Source organism: Sinocyclocheilus rhinocerous, unplaced genomic scaffold (genome assembly GCF_001515625.1).
Source record: "Sinocyclocheilus rhinocerous isolate Xijiao unplaced genomic scaffold, SAMN03320098_v1.1 scaffold1295, whole genome shotgun sequence".
Taxonomy (NCBI): domain Eukaryota; kingdom Metazoa; phylum Chordata; class Actinopteri; order Cypriniformes; family Cyprinidae; genus Sinocyclocheilus; species Sinocyclocheilus rhinocerous.
Window position 1 is genome coordinate 1150968 of NW_015660499.1, and position 12110 is coordinate 1163077.

Sequence of the window (12110 nt, forward strand, 5' to 3'; positions counted from 1 at the left end):
TCAAATTTGCACATAATATACAGTATCTGTACATACAAAAACTGTCTATTGTAATATACCTGCACATACAACTGTCAATTTATATATTTTTATTCCTTATTTACTTGTTCTATTTTTTTTTTTATTATCTGTGTTTTTTGTTCTGTCACTGTCATTCTGTTACACTGTGGAAGCTTCTGTCACGAAAACAAATTCCTCGTATGTGTAAACATACCTGGCAATAAAGCTCATTCTGATTCTGATTCTGATTCTGGAATAATATTTCACAATATTACTGATTTTACTGTATTTTTGATCAAACAAGTGCAGCCTTGCTGCAGCATTCATTACTAAACTTGTGGTATTTTCAGTGTTATATCAGTCTAGCAGAAAAATACAAATAAAATCAGACACGAGCCAAAGGTCAGAGATCAAAGCATGGGGCCGAGGCCTTTATTTCCAATGATAGACACACAAGAGGCAAGGCAGTCACTTTTGCTTTCGAGCTTTCTTCGTGGTCCTCTGAGCAGGTGCAGGGCAGAGGTCATCGGCAGGGCTGGCCGTTCTCCTTCAGCTGCTGGCAGCCATGGCGGATGGGGCAGCGGGAGCGGGGGCGGGAGCGGGACTGGGGTTTGGGTTTGGGTTTGGATTAGGGTTGGGATTGGGTTTGGGTTTGGGAGCCGGGTCGGGGACGGTGAAGCAGCCCCGTTTGTGCCACTGCATGTCACGCACACGCCGGACGGACTGCAGCTGTGGTTCTGTGGCTCCCCAGTCGTTCCAGTGTTTGTATTCGCCATGTTCAAACACGAACTGACGCCCGCGGTAGCCAGGGTACATGTAGCCCACCCACCTGAGGAAAGAGATTGGAGTGCGGAAACAATGTCAGAAAACATTAAGTACATTTTTTAGGATATCTACACTCTTAAAAATAAAGGTTCCGCAGCGATGCCATAGAGGGGCCATTTCTGGTTCCCCAAAGAACCTTTCTTAAAAGAACCACTTTTGTTTCTAAGTCTGAAGAATCTTTAAAGAATGTTTTGTGCAATGGAAAGGTTCCATGGATCTTAAAGGTTCTTCATGGATGCATCAATGTCAATAAAGAACCATTTTTGGCTCCCCAAAGAACATTTCAGTGATCAGTTCTTAAAAGAAGCATTGTTCTTCTTAGTGTGAAGAACTTTTTTTTGTAAGCTAAAGAACCTTTTTCATTATAAAGAACCTTTTGTGCAATGGAAAGATTCCATGGATGTGAAAGGTTCTTCATGGAACCAAAACGATAATAAAATAACCTTTGTTTTTAAGAGTGTGTTTAAAATTGATGAACTTTTAAATAAGAAATGAATTTAAGATATCTCTACATGAATAAAAATGAAACTGGAAGACACTAATTGTTTGTAGATTTACTTGCTGTATTAAAAGTCAGCATGAAATGGCATTGCAGTCCAGTTTACTTTTGTCAAGTGAAACAAACTATTTAACAAGAAAAAAAAAAAAACATGAAGATGATAGAAATTGATTGCTTATAGGTTTATTTGCCATACTAAAAGTCAACATGAAACAGCATTTGAATCCAATCCAGTTTACTTTTGACATGTAAGAAAGAATATTTAACAAGAAAAACAAAGAAAGAAAAACACCAGACTTGTTTTTATTAAAAATGTAGCCATTTTTTTGTAAGAATGGAGTCAGATTTGAGTTTGTTTTGGATTGACACTTTTTCTAATGCTCCTTTTTTTTTTTAATCATCCTTTATTTGTTATTATTGATGTGACCTTTATTAAATGTATACTTACTAATTACTTTTTTGTTAATATTTTGAATTATATTTTATTGCTATATTTTCTTTTCATATATGTGACTCTGGACCACAAAACCAGTCATAAGGGTCAATTTTATGAGATTTCATAAATAAATAAGCTTTCCATTGATGTATGGTTTGTTAGGATAGGACAATATTTGGCCGAGATACAACTATTTGAAAATCTGGAATCTGAGGGTGCAAAAAAATCTAAATATTGAGAAAATCACCTTTAAAGTTGTCCAAATAAAGTTCTTAGCAATGCATATTACTAATCAAAAATTAAGTTTTGATATATTTACGGTAAGAAATGTACAAAATATCTTCATGGAACATGATTTTTATTTAATATCCTAATGATTTTTGGCATAAAAGAAAAATCGATAATTTTGACCCATACAATGTATTTTTGGTTATTGCTACAAATATACCCCAGCGACTTAAGACTGCTTTTGTGCTCCAGGGTCACATATTTTCTTCTATTTTATATTCTATATTCTTATAGAATATAAAGAATTGAAATTCTTTTATTTTATATTATATTTTAATTTTAGTTAAAGGTTTACTAAATTTGATATTTTTGTCATTTTCCCTTTTTTATTTAAAATATGTCTATATAGTTATTTTTTTAAATTAAAGTTTTAGTTTTTACTTTTGGTTATTTTACTTCAATCTAAATTAAACACAAATGAGAAATGTTGCCTTGGAAAATAGCTGAAATAAAATACATATAATACATTTTTGTTCTATGTATATTCTGTTTTATTTAAGTTAATGTTTATGTTATTTTAAGTATTTTGTTAGTGGTTATAGTTTTAATTTTAGTTAAACCAGTAGAGCATGGTGTCAAGAACAGCAAAGTCATGGGTTTGTTTTTCAGGGGGGAAAAAAAACGATAAAATGTAAAGCTTAAATGCATACACTCTAAAAAATGCTGGGTTAAATATAACCCAGTGCTGGGTTAAAAAGGGGCAAACCCAGCTATTGGGTTGTTTTGACCCAGCGGTTGGGTAACCCAGCATTTTTTAGAGTGTAATTATTAATACTGAAATCTGTTTGTGCTATTTAATATTTTTGTGGAATCAAAGATTCTTTGATAAATAGAAAGAACATCATTTGATTGAAATAGACATATTTTAATTCTAAATGTCTTTACTGTCACTTTTGATCAATTAAATGCATCCTTGCTGAATAAAAGAATTTATTTCCTTTGAAAAAAAAAAAAAAATCTTGCTAACCCCAAACATTTTTCTTTCAAATAACATTTACTGATGAACCATGCACAAGACCAGATGTGTTAAGTAAAAAGAGTCAGTTTTGAGATCATACATCAACATACAGACTGTCTGTAATCAGGAAAACTACACTCTAAAAAATGCTGGGTTAAAAAGGGACAAACCCAGCATTTTTTAGAGTGTATGGACTGAAACAAAGACCAAGACCATCTTGAAAAATCAAGGTTTGTGAGTTAATGGTCTTTGGACAACAGCAGCATGAAAGCGATCTCAAACTCACGTTCCGTTGACAGCTTTGGCACTGGCCACACGGTCCTGGAAGCCGTGAACCCACAAGCTGGGAATGTCATCATCCACGATTTCCATCTTTCTCCCGGCAAAGCTGCAGTTCTCGAACAGATGTAGTTTGTGGTCGGCGCTGTCCTAGTAATGGAGCGTAAACACTAGACTCAATGGGCTGTGACAGAAGAGCAGATCTTTAAGCAGGTGTAAGGTGTGAACGTGTCTCTCACCACTCTCAGAGGTCTCATGGACAGGAGGCAGTAGCTGCTCTGGCTGTTGGTCCAGGAGGACCAGCGAGGATATTCTCCCTTCTCCAAAACAAACTGCTGTCCCAGAAAGCCCTTCTGCACAAAGGCGACCCATCTAGAACAAGATCATTAAGATCAGGATGGATTAATGGATGATTCCTTTTGATTAAAGCAGGGAATTTACAAAAAATTTTTTGGTCATCTGAACTCCTTTGAACGTACCCTAGTAAAAAAGTAATATATTTTAAATACATTTATTTCTTACTAAGTATACAGTAGTTCAAATCTATTAACATATTTACTGACATATTGCTCGAGACTTACTAACTTAAAAAATTATAATTCAACTTTATTTGGAGTGCTACTTGTTCACAATGCACATTTCTTAATATTAAGCATAAAATGTGTTTTAATGTCTCTGTTGATAAGGATTGCATGGGCTTTGAATATTATTGGTCTTTAAATGCAAGATATTTAAAGTCTACCTAAAGTGTACTTGCAATAGTTGCACTTTAGCACAAAGAAAATATTCTTTAGTATATATTTAGTTGAACTTCAGCACTACTTCTGCACAATTAAAGTGCATTCAGCACAAAATTAGTCGTTCCAATTTAGCAGACTTTAAGTAGTATACCAGTTTAGTATACCAAAAGTATAACTGCAGGAGATTTTTTAGTAAGTACATAAATATGTAAATGTATTTGTAGTATACTTAGCAAAAATAAATGTATATTTTAAAAAAAATTATTTATTTTATTTTAATGAATGTATATTTATTTTTCACTGGGGTAAATGTGATTTTAAGTTAATATTTCAACAATACATTTGCATGTTGACGGGTCTCTGGTGTTGTTTATTAGTCACATGACATGAAGGTAAACCAGTGTTATTTTAGTTTCAAGTATATACTAGTAGTTTTGTTAGCATTTTGAGGTAGATTTTATATGTATATTTTTATATTCAATTTTGCTGTTTTTATTTGTTTTTTTTATATCTTTATATAGCTTTTATTAAGTTTTAGTTTATTTAGTCTTATTTATTTTAGTACCTAGCAAATGAAAATGATACTTTTTTTACTTGCCAACTAGCTGAAATGAAATAAAGTTAACGAAAAGGTTGAATTTTTTTTTTCAATATTTAATTTTGTTTCAGTTAATGTTTATTTTATTTCAAGTAAGTTGTATTGTTAATTAAGGATAATAACACTGAGGTAAACAAATAAAATATTTTAAATATGTTAAAATAGCTGTTACACTTTTTGACTTGAAGACCACCTACAGTATATAATATAACATTAACAGATATCTAAATTACATTACATTCAGAAACTGGCTGTAATTTATGCTTTATAAACTGTATAGGTAGATTAATAAATCACAATTTATTTTGTGCTTGCAGAGGTTTTAAGAACTGGATGTTCTAAACAAATATTATAGAGGGGAAAAATAAATATTATATTATATTATATTATTATCAATTTTAAGAAAGGTCTCGTTGAGAAACACTGATATACAGTAAGTAGTCCATTGAGTTGTATGTTATAATTTTTTGAAGTCATATGCTATCATTTGCGTACAAAACTTACTGAAAACTTCTCCTATTCTCCTTCTCCTTTCTCCTAAATCCAATTTGCATATATTCAAACTTTTGCTTTCAAGAACAGTCTGAACATTCTTCATTGCTCCTTTTGTGGTTGTAGATAATGTGGTTTGACTGTAGAGAGCATGTACTCACGGGCAAGACTCAACTATGATTGATCCAACTTTTTCCAAGTTCTTCTCAATCAAGTCCTTGCATTCTACTGACAGCTCGACCTTTTTTCCACGGAAGTTCTCGAATTCAAACAGTGAGGCCTGTTAAGATGATTCAGCATATTTTAAGTCGTAAACTGTTTGGGTTTCATCCATGAAAGACGAGCAGAATTTCTGTGCAAGTCATTTGTAAAATCATTCATGTAGATTGTCACATTCATTTTAATGAAGAACTTCATTCTGCTCTTGTTTCCCCTAGACAGCAATGCCATTAAATGAAGAACAAATGGAGACATTTGCTGTTCAGAATTTTCTCCTCAAGAAGTAACCTCACATGTGTCTCCTCTATTAAGTAAGAAGAGATTTCAACAATGTCTCAAACCTGTCAATATCAGAGTCTCAGTATAAAAGGAGTAGTTCACGATTAATTGAAAATGTAGTCACCCTCAGGCCATCCAAGATGTAGATGAGTTTGTTTCTTCATCAGAAAAGATTTGGAGAAATGTAGCATTCCATCACTTGCTCACCAATGGATGCTCTGCAGTGGATGGGTGCCATCAGAATGAGAGTCCAAACAGTTGATGAAAAACTGTAATCCACAAGTACACAATACAACCAACATCACAATAATCCACAAGTAATCCTCACCACTCCAGTCTATTAACATCATGTGAAGAGGAAAACTCTGTTTATAAGACAAATACATGTCCATAATCCATAATAACAGTGCTTGATCTGTGCAGATTTGTCTCCCGATTCAGACCAGATTACTTTTTCACTGGAGAAAGTATAATTACGGATAGAGGACTCATATTTTTACAATGGTTTGAAATGAAAAACATCACAATGATGGATTTGTTTCTTACAAACACGCACCTTTTCACTTCACAAGATGTTAATTGAGTGGTGTGGATTACTTGTGGATTATTGTGATGTTTTTATCAGCTGTTTGGACTCTCATTCTGACGGCACCCATTCACTGCAGAGCATCCATTGGTGAGCAAGTGATGGAATGCTACATTTCTCCAAATCTGTTCTGGTGAAGAAACATCTTGGATGGCCTGAAGGTGAGTAAGTTTTCAGCACATTTAAATTTTTTGGTAAACTATTCCTTGAACTCAAATATTTCTCATCAAATTTGTTCAAATTCAAATGACATTTATTCTCCCCATTCATCTATAGCTCAGTACTCTTACCGTGTGTCAGCTATTGGCTCGTTGTGTCTTTTAATGCAAGTTGTAGTTGATACTTAAATGAAACACTAAAAAAAATTCATTCAGTCTCATGAGCTATAAAAGTGTTTCCTCTGGGCTTTTTGACTGTGTAAAATAACTGTATCAATGAGTGCCTTTGGACCTTGTAAACCGCTCCTGCTCCTCCTTGGCTCTTCCCAGCGACTTGCTGATCTGGGACTCCCTGCTGATCTGACATCTCTCCGCCTGTCAAACACACAAACACACATCAGAGATGAGAAAAAGCGATTCTGAATAGGGTCACAAACCAGCCATTGCTGTGTGAGTGCTAAAAACACGAGAAGAGTAAATAACTTCAATTAAATGGTAAACCAAAAGAAAATAGGAGATTTAATCTAAAGTGAATGGCCACAAAACACATTTGGACGCTTATAAATACATGAATGTTATTGCGTTAGATAACAAAATATTAAAAAAGAGGCATTTATTTTAAAGAAAGATGCATAATTATGCAAAATATTTATAACTGATATGAAAATTTTTTTTTTACAAAACACAACTTGCCTTTCCCCAAAATTAAACAGATAAACATATTCCTTAAGCAGCAATTCATACAACTGAAGTATAAAAATAACCATTATTTCAATGACTGAAAAACATTCAAAGGGAACAGCAATTAAACAAGCTTATAATGTTCATTATTGTAACATCATATATATTGTGTGTGTAATTACTTCAATTAAATGGTAAACCAAAAGAAAATAGGAGATTTAATCTAAAGTGAATGGCCACAAAACACATTGGACGCTTATAAATACATGAATGTTATTGCGTTAGATAACAAAATATTAAAAAAGAGGCATTTATTTTAAAGTAAGATGCATAATTATGCAAAATATTTATAACTGATATGAATTTTGTTTTTTTTTACAAAACACAACTTGCCTTTCCCCAAAATTAAACAGATAAACATATTCCTTAAGCAGCAATTCATACAACTGAAGTATAAAAATAACCATTATTTCAATGACTGAAAAACATTCAAAGGGAACAGCAATTAAACAAGCTTATAATGTTCATTATTGTAACATCATATATATTGTGTGTGTAAAAAATGTTCTTGGTGGTATACGGGAAAAACAAAACAAAACAAAAAGCAATGACTAAAAAAAACTTCCGAAGGGACACATTTGAAAATAGCTTATTATGCTCATCATCGCATATATATTGCGTTTTTCAAAAATGTTTTTGATAGGATGGCCACAAAACAAAACAAAACAAAACAAAACAACAAAAAACAAAACAACAAAAAACAAAACAACAAAAAACTAAACTAAATAAAGCAAAGCAAAGCAAAACAAAACAAAACAAAACAAAACAAAGAACAACACAAAACAAAACACTGACTGAAAAACATTCAAAAGGGACAAAATTAAACTCAGCTTATTGTGCTCATTATTGTAACATATGTATTGTGTTTGTAAAAATGTTTTCGGTAGGACGGACAAAACAAAAAACAAAACAGACAATATCAAAACAAGTGGCTTTTCTTTTCAAGAAAGACGCATTTAGCGTAAAAAAAAAAAAAGTGGTTTGTTAAAGGTTTTAAACTCTAAAACAATAGATCTTGTTATGACAATGAAGAAAAAAACATTTTGTAAACTTTCTTGTTTTAGCAATAAAAGTTTGGATCAAATAGATTAGTCTTGGTCAAGGAAAAATCTCTCTAAAAATGACTTTCTTTCTCTTTTATAGCAATTTCTCTATTTCAACTTCACTACATCAGGTCTCCAATTAATCTTAAAATAGATTTCTATGACAATGATATTTAGTTTCTTTCTTCTGCCAGCACACATGTGAAAAGTAAGAGTTCAGATGAAGGCTGAACGCATCTTTACCTGTTTCTCTCGTCCTTCACCTTCAGCAGTTCTCACCCCTCCACTCTCTCTCAGCGTGTGTGTGTATGAGTGTGTGTGTGTGTGAGGAGTGTGCGTGGAGTTGAGGGTGTGCCGGGCGAGTGGAGGGGACCTGGGGGGTATTTATGGTTTAATTCCGTCCACAGCAGCAGAAATGGGTTGGACGTCGATTGCTGTTGATGCAGCAAGTCTGTCGTTCGCATTTGTGTCCGTCAGGCTGCCTCTCAATAGGCCGTGAGCCACCAGCCTACTCTGCTGCCAGTGTGGGTACAGCGGGCACCGACAGGGTGCGAGCCAAGAGGATTCAGACGGGATCAGCTGCTGTCATCACAACCCTGCTCACTATCCCCTCTCTCTCTCTCTCTCTCTCTCTCTCTCTGAGCCCAAACCCATGCCACAGATTTGGACCATTCATCCTCATTTGATGGATTCTCAAAATTAGTGATCATTTTCTATAATTGTTTGCCCAAGAAAAACATGCATGTAAGAAAAAATAAGAATTAAGAAAATAAATAAAAATAAGCTTAATTTTGGTTTAAAATGTAGTTAAATGTAACTTAAATTGCACTTTAAAAAGACTTGGTGGATGCAATTTAATGGCTTAATTAAAATGTAGGTAAATGTAACAATATGTATATCCCACTACCCACTATATATATTCAATTAAATTCAAACTGCATTTACAAAAGACTAGGGATGCACCTTAAAAAATTATTATTATTTCATAAAAAAGAATAAAATAAATAAACACTGAAGTCATTTTCTAAATGGACAAATAAACTAAAAATGGCTTAATTCTGGTATAAAATGCAGTTAAAAGTAACAATGAATGAATATGCATATTTTTTAAAAATTCATTTTAAATTGCATTTACAAAAGACAAGGTATGCACCTTAAAAAAAAGGAAATCAATTAAAAAAAAACATTGAAATCATGTTTGAAATTGACATTTGGTATAAATGTAGTTAAATGTAACAATAAATGAATATGTATATTTTTCTAAATTCGTCTTAAATTTCTAAAAGCCTTGGGGTGCAACTTAAAAAAAGAAAGAAAATCAATTATTCAATAACAAAAACATTTAAACATTAAACATTTAAATCACTTGAAAAATGTAACATATATTTTAAATGATTAAAAAATTACATTTTAAATTGATAAGGGATTCTATTTTTAAGTGGCACTCCCAGTATACTTAATAATAACGGTCCAGATTGGTTAGAAAAGCAAGCCAGTGCTGTAATTCAACCTGACAAATTAGGTTATACCTACAAAAGTATTTTTTTATGGCTTAGATCAAGTAAAAGCATTTTTTAGAGTGTATGTTTAAAAAAAAAAAAATCTAATTTAGTAAATAAAAATGAATTTCAATGAAGCGTACAGATAATAGCACCATCTAACACTCCTGGTACTTGCATTTAAATTAAAGTTTGTGCCAAAACACTGTTGAAGGAGATTTTAATTTATGGTTCTTGCAATGTACATTAAAATGATAAAGTGTTTATTAGACACCTTACTGCAACGCACGGAGCAAGTGTCTAGACCTACATTTGTAATTCAGAAATGGAGACATTTCCCACAATATATTATCCAGAGTGAGTGAAAATACATGAAATAAACGGAGGAATAAACAACAGTCCATTGGACTTCCCACTTTACCTTTATCCTTTCCAAGCACCAACCTCACTTTCTTTAACTGACCTACTGGTAATCAAAAAGGAAATCAATAATTATTTTATAAAAATAAAAAAAACATTCTTTTGAAACTGACAAATAAATTAAAAATGGCTTAATTTTGGTATAACAAATTAATATGTATATATATTTTTTAATTCACCTTAAATGGCATTTTATTAAGACTGGGTGAAAGGAAATTAATTATCAATCATTTAAAAAACATTTGAAAAATGCCTTAATTTAGGTTTAAAATGTAGTTAAATGTAATGTTACATACCCTCATTTTCATAGCTCTGTCTTTGTCTCTGCTGATACCTTCTGATATCTCAGTCCTACCACACATAAGAAAGTAATACATACAAAAACAAACTTGCTTCCCATTTAGAAAAAATATTTAATCAAGATGATTGTAATTCATCATTCATATTTTATAAAACACAACTCCCGTTTCCCAACATTAAACAGGTAAACATTTTCCTCAAGCAGCAATTTACACAGCTGAAGTCTAAAAATAAACGACTGGGGGGGAAAAAACATTTCAAAAGAGCACAATTAAACACAACTTATTATTAGTCTGATTTGTGTTTGTAAAAGTGTTCTTGGCAGGACTGTAAAGGCATTGGCAATAAAACAAAACCTCGTAAATGATAATCAGCCCGATCCAAGCACATCAGCTGATGCTTTTCTGCTCACTAGAGCTTTAATTCAAGAAAAAAATATAGTAGAAAATAAAAGATTAAAAAGAAAAGAAAAGAAGTGAACAAAATCAAATGATGTTTATAAGCTGGAATGGCACATGTTGTAAACAGAACGAAAACCATTTAGAGAAAGAAAAAGTAGTTTCATATAGCAATGAACATCTTAAGATCAGACTTAGAAGTTTTAGAAACACAATATTTAAATTCTGATTTAAAATGCAATAAAATGCCCAAGAGCCCTAAGGCACCTTTTCCAGTGATCCAACTTATTTAAAGTGCATTGTAGCATGAAGCTATACTGATTGAACTGGAGGAACTCGATGGATAAACCAACCTCACTTTGGATAAAAAAGATCTGTTGGATTAATAAATGTAAACAAAATTAAATAACTGTAAAATTAACTTGGTTCCAGACTGACAGTGAACAGCACTTGCTTTTCAAGCACGCCGTCTATAATGCTGCCAAACAATTAGGACAGACTTTCATGTAAAAATAAAAATGTGCATAACAGGACGTCATCTTGGCAAAGCCTCCAAACAGTTCAGTCCAGGACTCGTCCTCGAAATAGTCTGATGCTCAGTCAGTATGAGAATGAAAGATCATTCATGTAAGTCAGTTCCTTTGGCATCTTTGTGGCAGAGGACTTCCTCTCAACAAACCGCATCAGACCTGTGAAACAAGACAGCAGGGTAAAGGACCTTGAAACTGTGAGAAGAACCAAATGAAGTGATATAAATGTGGATTTTGTCCCCCTCTACTGGAGATGAAGAGAGCAACATGCAAATATTCCAGGGCTTTCAGGGAAATATTCTAATTATTTAAAGGGGTCATCGGATGCCCATTTTCCACAAGTTGATATGATTCTTTAGGGTCTTAATGAAAAGTCTATAACATACTTTGGTTAAAATTTCTCAATGGTAGTGTAAAACAACACTCTTTTTACCTTGCCAAAAACAGCTCTGTTCACAGCAAGCCGTTTTAGTGCATGTTCCTGCTAGTGTCAATCAACAATCATGGGAGGGGCCTGGGTCTTGGTGACGTCCGAGCGGCAACCTCCCGCTCGCTCTAGTGAAGCCAACAAGGAAGTGACTTAAGCTGCAATTCATCGACTGGCCGCTAGAGGCTGGCTGCAAAAGGGAGTCAATCCCATAGACTCCCCATGTTAAAATGCCCAACTTTACAGCAGAAAAAAACATGTTTAAAGCCTGGTTCAAAAAATGATTTTGGTCTATATAGCTAATTTTGCCCTTCATGACAACTGTGAGGGGGGTGAATTTTTTTACAACTCATCCGTTTAAATTATATTAAACCTTAAAGTTCTGCATAATTAAG

At 33.1% G+C, this 12110-nt stretch overlaps 2 protein-coding genes across 2 annotated transcripts in view; both read right to left on the bottom strand.

The window, feature by feature from the left end:
- Positions 1 to 403: 403 nt before the first annotated feature.
- Positions 404 to 8510, bottom strand: LOC107725171 (beta-crystallin B3-like). Its single transcript, XM_016534343.1, has 6 exons — positions 8385 to 8510; positions 6650 to 6732; positions 5277 to 5395; positions 3525 to 3657; positions 3293 to 3435; positions 404 to 829 (listed from the first exon to the last, which is right to left on the bottom strand). The coding sequence occupies exons 2-6, from the start codon at positions 6722 to 6724 to the stop codon at positions 550 to 552; spliced, it is 750 nt and encodes a 249-aa protein (XP_016389829.1). The 5' UTR covers positions 6725 to 6732; positions 8385 to 8510; the 3' UTR covers positions 404 to 549.
- Positions 8511 to 10457: 1947 nt separating this feature from the next.
- Positions 10458 to 12110, bottom strand: part of LOC107725083 (DNA ligase 1-like) — a 31205-nt gene continuing 29552 nt past the window's right edge. The window contains exon 13 of the mRNA XM_016534225.1: positions 10458 to 11447. The gene's annotated coding sequence lies outside the window, so the exon portion shown is untranslated. The remainder of the gene's footprint in view (positions 11448 to 12110) is intronic.

Excerpts from the sequence above, each read along its gene's own strand:
- LOC107725171 (XM_016534343.1), bottom strand. The coding sequence starts at position 6,724 with ATGTCAGATCAGCAGGGAGTCCCAGATCAGCAAGTCGCTGGGAAGAGC. Across the intron at positions 3,658-5,276 it reads ATCATAGTTGAGTCTTGCCC|ATGGGTCGCCTTTGTGCAGA; the intron begins GTGAGTACATGC and ends ATCTTGTTCTAG. Across the intron at positions 3,436-3,524 it reads CCATGAGACCTCTGAGAGTG|GACAGCGCCGACCACAAACT; the intron begins GTGAGAGACACG and ends CTCCATTACTAG.